Raw genomic sequence first — 8,257 nt, forward strand, 5'->3', positions numbered from 1 at the left:
TGTCAAGTCCTTATTTCCTACACCTTGGCATAGTGGTGTGCTGATAAAATGCCGCTCAAAACCAAAAGCCAAACCCAAATATCGCTTGATCGATTTGTGATATTTGCCAACTTCCATAATGTAAATACTCCTGCTGTGGCTGATTTTGAGCTACCAACGGTTGCTGGTTTGCAAAATCCCTGAATACTTAGCAGTTAGATCTGGTGAGCTGTCACAAGGTGCCTCTGATGCACCTTTGTGTCTGTTTCTCTTCCATGCTCTCCTACGTCTGGGGCTTTATACCTGCTCTTACTTCTGCCTGGAATGTGCCTGTGACCCTACTCCTTACTCTGCAGTCTGGCTCTTCAGTTAATGTTGTTGGAATCCTTAAGGGAATTAAACAGTGATACAAAGCACTTGGAAGAGTGCCGGTTGTACAGTGAATGCTATTTAGGGGATGTTTATTAATATTCTTTTCCTTTAGTGACCATCAAGACTGAATTAGGCATTCCTCTTGTGTGTGCCCCGTCTGCTCTGTTTCTCCTCCTGTGCTACCCGCCCCAGACTGCGTTGTACTGGTTTCCTTTCTGGCCCTTGTTGGGTCAAGCTTCATAATGGAAGCACTGACCTCGTTTTCTGTTGCATCCCTGGCTAGCATAGTGCCTGGAAACTGGAAGACACTCGATGTATACTTGTTAAGTAATAACCTGTTAGGGCATTGAATCTGTTGTTTCCTACCAACTTAAATTAGAAATTAAGAGGGTAAGGAGCACCTCGGTCGCTCAGTCCATTAAGCATCCAACTCTTGGTTTCGGCTCAGGTCATGATCTCACGGTCCGCGGGTTTGAGCTTGGTTTCCGCTCAGGTCATGATCTCACGGTCCGTGGGTTTGAGCCCTGTGTCGGGCTCCATGCTGATAGTGCAAAGCCTGCTCAAGACTCATGCTCTCCCTCTCTCTCTGCCCCTCCCCCCTCAAAATAAATAAATAAACATTAAAAAAAGACATTTAGAAGGTCAGTGTGCATGTCAGAAATGATTATGAGGAAAGGGTGGAGGGGAAGATACAGTGATAGCTAAAGAAGATGTATTTTCTCGGGCTGTAGTAGGCTTTATTTGTGCTGACAGAAAGGGTGTTCCATTGATTGGAGTAGCCAAAGTAGGGTCTGATTCAGTTTGTGGTCTTCTGGTGCTTCCATGGACAACTGCATTATCATGGAGGGTAGTGACTTGTTGGGCATCATAAGAACACTTGTAAGTTCAGGAACTCTCTTTCTATTTAAGACCCTTATCCTGAGTGTGTGTCTTTGGCAGGGAAAGGTGGTAGGGAGAGGTTGTCTCTAAAACAGCTCTAATGAAATCCTTTTTTTTTTCCTTTTTTTTTTGATTGACTGTAAGTGCTTCTTAACCACTTTGAGGTTACAGATTCCTTTTAAGAATTTGATAAAAGCTTCTAACCAAAAGAATGCTCTGTGTACGTAAATACATAAATCTTACACACAATTTATTTGTGTACTTCCAAAGAACCCCAGTGTAATGCTCCTGTCTTCATGCATTTTGTCTGATTTATCTTCATAATGTTTCTTTGAAGTTGGTAGGGGTGGAAACAAAAGAGTGATGAGTTCATGTGCCCAGAATACATAATGGTAGCAATTGCATAATTGATTAGGATGGCATAAATAACGTCACCTGGCCATCCGGAGTGACTACTGGAAATTGAAGTGCTATTTTAAGGGAACTTGCTTTTATTATGAGGTACTATCTTTTATTTTTTTATTTTTATTTTTTATGTTTTATTTATTTTCGAAAGATAAAGACAGAGTGTGAGTGGGGGAGGGGCAGAGAGAGGGAGACACAGAATCCAAAGCAGGCTCCAGGCTCAGAGCTGTCCGTCAGCACAGAGCCTGATGTGGGGCTTGAACCCACGGACGTGAGGTCATGACCTGAGCCGAAGTCAGACGCTTAACTGACTGAGCCACCCAGGCGTCCCCATGAGGTAATATCTTAAACATTTAATCAAGTCCTGGAATCTTCTGCAGTTTCATCTGGTCTGCGCCATGTTGGGAATCATCATAGTCATTCTTGTGTTCATTACTCACCGTTGCAAACAGACAATTGGATGGGTTTTAAGCTAGCCTGAGACCCAATAATTACCTAAAATTCTATCCTTTCAGTTGTATATTATGTAAGAGCTGGACTCCAAACACAGACATTAACAATGAGATTCTCTGAACTTTCTCATGTTTCTGCTAATGGAGGGTGGGGTGCGGTAGAGGAGGCTAACAAAAACCAGTTACTCTGTATTTCCAGTACATTTGGAAAGCCAGTTTCTTTTCCTAACTTTTTCTTGCCCATGTGAATAGTTTAATGCATCTCTATTCCCCGGAGACAAACTAGGCCAATGGAAACAAGTCACGTCATCTCTAAAAGGAGGGATTAAGTTTGTAGTTTCCAGTGTCTCTTCTGTTCAAACATCCCATGGTTGTCTGAAGCTGTCTTGGAGACTCTGGGGATGCAGAAAAAGGCCAAGCAGGATTAAACACGTTCTTCAGATAATCAACTGTTTTCACTTTACCAATTAAATATGAAAAACTTCTGGGGTGTTGGGTGGCTCAGTCAGTTAAGCATCTGACTCTTGCTTTTGGCTCAGGTCGTGATCTCAAGGTTCCTGAATTTGAGCGCCACCTTGGGCTCTGTGTTGGCAGTGTGGAGCCTGCTTGGAATCCTCTCTCTCCCTTTCTCTCCGCCCCTCCTTTGCTCTCTCTCTCTCTCTCTCAAAATAAGTAAATAAACTTAATATAAACAAACAAACAAACAAACAAACAAACAAACTTCTGTTCTCAGTCTCTTGCCAAGTTTCACAAGAACAGTGAGAGACTTATTTCTAACAATGCTGTAGACAAATAGAGGTTTGAGAAATGAAATACTAAGCCTTATATAATGACACATATTTCAGGAAGAAAAATGGGATATTCTGAAACAAAATATCCATGTGAATGACTTTCCAAGGGCAAAAATATAAAGAACCTCTTCACCAGCATCAGAATATTTATTGGGCAGGAGTCGACAATGTTATAAGCATCTTGGGAGGTAAGTGTGACTTGAAAAAAACAGCAAGATCATCAATGAGTACAGCACCATCAAGCTTCTTTTCTCTAGGAGTTAATTCTACTTGGTTAAAAGTTTCATCTAGGATATAATTTTGAATGCTGTCGGGAACAACAGAAGGTTTCTTTCCTAAGCCCAATTCTTCTAAATTCCTGGAGACAGAATTAATATACAAAGTACATTGTACACCCGTGTGTTTGTGGGGGTGGGGTGGGGGAGGGGGGCCTGGGGCCGGGGAGTAAAGCTTGTTCACTCACATGTACCAGATATCTGAGTTAATTCTCTGTAGGTCCTGTGTCTTACTTTGTAACAGTAAACAAATTACACTTAAGAATGGGAAAATCTTAGATGAGATAATGGAATTATCTGGAGCTTTGGCTAAACAGCTTGAAAGGTTTTATTAGAGCTGTTTTAGAGATAGCTTACCCCTATCTTCCTGCCCGTGCACATACACGTAAGATAAGGAGCTTGAAAAAATAGGGAGAGAGCCCCTGAGTATACGCCAAACCCAAAACAAGGAATGATATCCCCAACAAAGGGGTAAGTCCCACACAGGCTGTGATGGCTCCTTATCTCCACGTGAGGGAATGCTCCGGGCCCATGGTACTCTTCAGCAGCTGTGCAAGGGTCAACAAACTGCTGCCTTTCCCAACACAGATCTATCTCTTCCTAGCGGTGTTGGCCAAGTTATTGACCCTTGCTGAGTTGTTTCCTCATCTGTAAAATAGGAGATAGAAATAATAATGTCAATAAGAATACCTACTTTGTACAGTTTAAGGATTAAACATGATAATGAATATACGGGGGGAAAATACATCAGTATTATGCCTAGCACATAAGTGCTCAGTAAATGGTATCAAAAAGTCAAGGAACCGAACTTCAGTCTGCCCATGGTACTGTGTTCCCTGGGTGGGAAGGAAGTGGAGACATTCAGTTACCCATTTCAGAAACATTTATTGAATGTCTTTTATGTATCAGACACTATTCCAAGTGACAAGACTTCAGACATGAATAAGAAGAATCTCTTCTTTTTTTTTTTTTTTTTTAAATTTTTTTTTTCAACGTTTATTCATTTTTGGGACAGAGAGAGACAGAGCATGAACGGGGGAGGGGCAGAGAGAGAGGGAGACACAGAATCGGAAGCAGGCTCCAGGCTCCGAGCCATCAGCCCAGAGCCCGACGCGGGGCTCGAACTCCCGGACCGCGAGATCATGACCTGGCTGAAGTCGGACGCCCAACCGACTGCGCCACCCAGGCGCCCCAAGAAGAATCTCTTCTGATGGTTAAGTTAAGCCACTCACCAAATAAATGTAATGTTGGTGTTGATGAATGCTTGAAGAAAAATGAGGCCAAGTAGGGTGATTTCATGTGAGAAAGAGTATTAAAGAGAGGCTGATCAGGAGAACTATGCGGAGGTAACAGATGCGCAGAGACCTGAAACAAGTGGTGGGAAAAGCCTCGAGAAGCTTGAGGAAGAGTGTTCTAAGCAGAGGGACCGGCGACTGCAAAGGCCCTGAGGGAAGAACAAGGTAGGATGTCAAAGAGTGGGAAGAAGCCACTCAGCAAGAAAGACTGAAGGCCAATGACAAGCAAAAACCAGCAGTCTAGAGCATTAGAGGTCCTGGTAAAGACTTTGGATTTAACTTGGAATGTGTTGGATAATAATACAATGAATATGACTTACAATTTTGAAAGATAATTCTGGCTGCTTTCAAGGGGACAAGAACAAAAGCGTTCAAATAGGGGCTATTGCAGCACGTTTGGAAAGAGTTGATGCTTATTTGGACTAAGGTATGATGGAGGAGGTGAGAAATGTTTAGGGGGAGAGCTTGAAGTTGATGGGTTAGACATGGTATGTGGGAGAGAGAAGGGGCTTTGCCTGAACAGTCTGGTGATTGGCTAGGGAATTACTGAGATGGGGAACATTGGAGCAGGAACAGGTGTGGGGGGAGGGGGGAATCAGGAGCTCATCTTCCACAGGGTGAGTTTGAGATGCCCATTTAATGCCCAAATGGCAGTACGAAGTGGGCCATTAAAAGTGCAAATCTGGAGCTCAAGTGAGAGATTAGAGTGAAGATATAAAGCTGGGAATCATAAGCATATAGATTGTATTTAAAGTCATGGGATTGATTGAAATTATTCAAAAAGTGAGCATGGATTAAGAAGAAAAGAGGTCAAAGAGGGAGCCCTGGGACACTCCAGCACAGGGATCAGGAAGATGAGGGCATCCTGCAAAGAAGGCAGGGAAGGAATAGCCACATCCCCACTTGACAATAGAGATACTGAGCCCTGGAATGGGCTCCTTTCTGGCCCACAAGTCCCCCCACCTTCATCCCAACCTTAAGCCCAGTGCAGCCTTCTCTTCAGCCAGCAATGCATTTAAAGGGATTAATCCAGAATCAGTTTAGGACATTGTAACACTCTACACATATTCATTAAATAGTATGTACAAGTGGATGAATAGATGACTATTGACAGATTTTATTTTATTCCTCCTTAAATACTTATTTATAAATATTTACTTGCATTTGATTTTTCTCCCTGGAGAAAAAATTGCACTTGCTTTGTTTTAAGGTCTATCAGAGAAAATTTTTGCTGAAGCCAGAAATCTTTTCTGTTAGCTTTTGATGGCATAAGCCTTGGAGAACTTTATAAAGTAATAATGAAAACATTTGTTCTTCAAGAAAGGCATATGCAAATTTTAAATCTTACAATTTCACTGGATAAGGTATTAGAGGTACCATATATTCCTATTCATTTACTGATTTCATTATGAAACCAAAACTTATGTAATGCTTATTTGTACAAAGAGCTGCATGTAGGATATGGTAATTGATACTCCAGTAAGAACAGTAATGAAAATTAGTAGTAATATGTGTTCCGTCCAAAGGCTTTTACATGCATTTCGTTTTTTGTTTTTTTTTTTAATCTTTATTACTGAGAGACAGAGAGAGACAGAGCATGAGCAGGGGAGGGGCAGAGAGAGAGGAGGAGACACAGACTCTGAAGCAGGCTCCAGGCTCTGAGCTGCCAGCACAGAGTCCGACGTGGGACTCGAACTCACACAAACTGGGGAGATCATGACCTGAGCCCAAGTCGGACGCTCAACCGACTGAGCCACCCAGGCGCCCCGCATTTCATTTTTGTTCATGATTCCCAAGGCATCCTGTGAGAATCATACTGTTATTACCTGTTTTGTACAAAATCAAAATTCTAAGAGTTAAATAACATTCTTGTAGTCAAATGATTAGAATTGAGCAGATTCGAACCCAGCTCTGTGTGTTGACAGAGCTTGAACTCTTTTTTTTTAATGTTTTCAATGTTTATTGATTTTTGAGAGAGAGAGACAGAGAGAGAGAGAGAGAGAGCACAAGCCACGAGCAGAGGAAGGGCAGAGAGAGAGGGAGACACAGAACCCGAAGCAGGCTCCAGGCTCTGAGCTGTCAGCACAGAGCAGGATGCGGAGCTCAACCCCACAAACCGTGAGATCACGACCTGAGTCGGAGACACCCAGGTGCCCTAACGGAGCTTGAACTCTTAATCACTCTGCTCTGGGACCCCTTTTCAGTAATCAACATCATCATCTTATTCATAGCTTAAAACTGAAGACATCATCAACAAGCTTGACCAACATAAATAAGCATGTGTCTCCAAACAAACAAAAATACATAACAGTGAAATTCTGAAATCCACATTGAAGCAAGAGGAAAAACCCATTCACGTTTCTATAAAAAATGGTAACATTTTCTGTAACATCTCCTGGAAAGTGCAAGCCCCAAACTGGGACTTGGGTCTCCCAGCAAAGCGCAAGGGCAACGCAGAGGCTGCAGGGAGGCGCCCCAGCAAGGACCCTGGCAGCCCCTGTCCTGGCGGGAAGCGCCGTGGAGGCCTCGGCAGCAAGAGGGGAAGCAAACACACTTGGAAGAAAGCAAAACCCAACACAGATGGTCTTGGGCGATACGAGCAGTGGTACCAGAGCCCCGATAGCGGCGGTGCAGCCTCAGCGACATTATGCACGGAGCCAAAGGAGCAAAAACCCTAAGGGACAGAGAGAGAGGAGGAAGAGGAAATTCCCTGGCATCTTCACAAAGGCAAGGGACTAACGTTGGTAGTAATCATGCCACCAAATTCAAGGACTGAACTTCAGATATCTATTTGGAATATGCTAAAGAGACACAATGATCTGAATCTGTGACTGATCATCCGCTGGATGTGTTTTAATAGGATCATACATACTAAAGTGCATTGTACACAGCAACATGGCAACTGAAAATAATTACTTATACTATTGCTATTGATGATATAATAGTGATCACAAATATTATTAGTAAATAAATGGGTGATTTAAAAAACTCCATACCAAAGAGGCTTTTGTTATTTTGCCATTATTAATTCAATATGTAATTTAAATGGCCCTATTTTCTATCTTTTTGTTTCTGTGGATAGTCACCATATAGTAAGGTTCTTACCTTGCCAGAATGACCAACTGGTTGTTATCTAATAAATCTGAGCTCAAGGATGTTGTTAATCATTCTGTTTATGATTCCATTACTTCATTTGCCCGGGCCCTTTGCTTTCCCATAATGATTCTTCCTGTCTTCAGAATTCTTAACGTGATCATTTTAATTGTTCCCCGTTACTTCCTATTTTAAATTTTGTTAGATGGCATTTAATAAGGCTTCAGTTTTGATTGTAGAATGGACGGTTTTTAAAAATTTTACTTGGCTCTGTTTCTTCACTTAAAATTACAGCAGTAGGGTTTTGTTTCCCATCAAAAGGTATCCTACATAGCGTATTTCCCTTGGTTCAAAGATTCCACTGGAGAGCCACCAATTAATTTCAGATTGTCCCACACATATAAGGTAGGTCTTACTCCTCTACCAATTCTGAAAGAACACATCTTCCAATTGTGTGAATTCCAATCCTGAAAGAACACATCTTCCACTGATGAAGAAAAAAAATCTCTAACTAGGGTTGCCCGGGCAATAGAGATGGGATTTAAGGAATGCACAATTATGGCCACGGCTGTCTGGTTCTCGTTCATACTAGAACAACTCATGGTACTTTTTTTCTTGCACTGGAAAGGAATATTAAAAAACAAAAAAAAAGCTGAGAGCCAGGGTTAGATAACTTGTGATTTTAATCAGAATTTTCAACTATAAAAAATGAGAAC

At 42.0% G+C, this 8,257-nt stretch overlaps 1 protein-coding gene across 1 annotated transcript in view; it reads left to right on the forward strand.

Moving 5' to 3' along the window:
• The window catches only part of LOC125171728 (uncharacterized), a 32,220-nt gene extending 24,608 nt beyond the window's left edge, over positions 1-7,612 (forward strand). The window contains exons 7-8 of the mRNA XM_047868874.1: positions 2,933-3,066; positions 6,680-7,612. Coding sequence (XP_047724830.1) covers positions 2,933-2,954 — 22 coding nt within the window. The 3' untranslated portion in view covers positions 2,955-3,066; positions 6,680-7,612. The remainder of the gene's footprint in view (positions 1-2,932; positions 3,067-6,679) is intronic.
• The last annotated feature ends 645 nt before the right edge of the window (positions 7,613-8,257 follow it).

Source organism: Prionailurus viverrinus, chromosome C1 (genome assembly GCF_022837055.1).
Source record: "Prionailurus viverrinus isolate Anna chromosome C1, UM_Priviv_1.0, whole genome shotgun sequence".
NCBI classification, from domain to species: domain Eukaryota; kingdom Metazoa; phylum Chordata; class Mammalia; order Carnivora; family Felidae; genus Prionailurus; species Prionailurus viverrinus.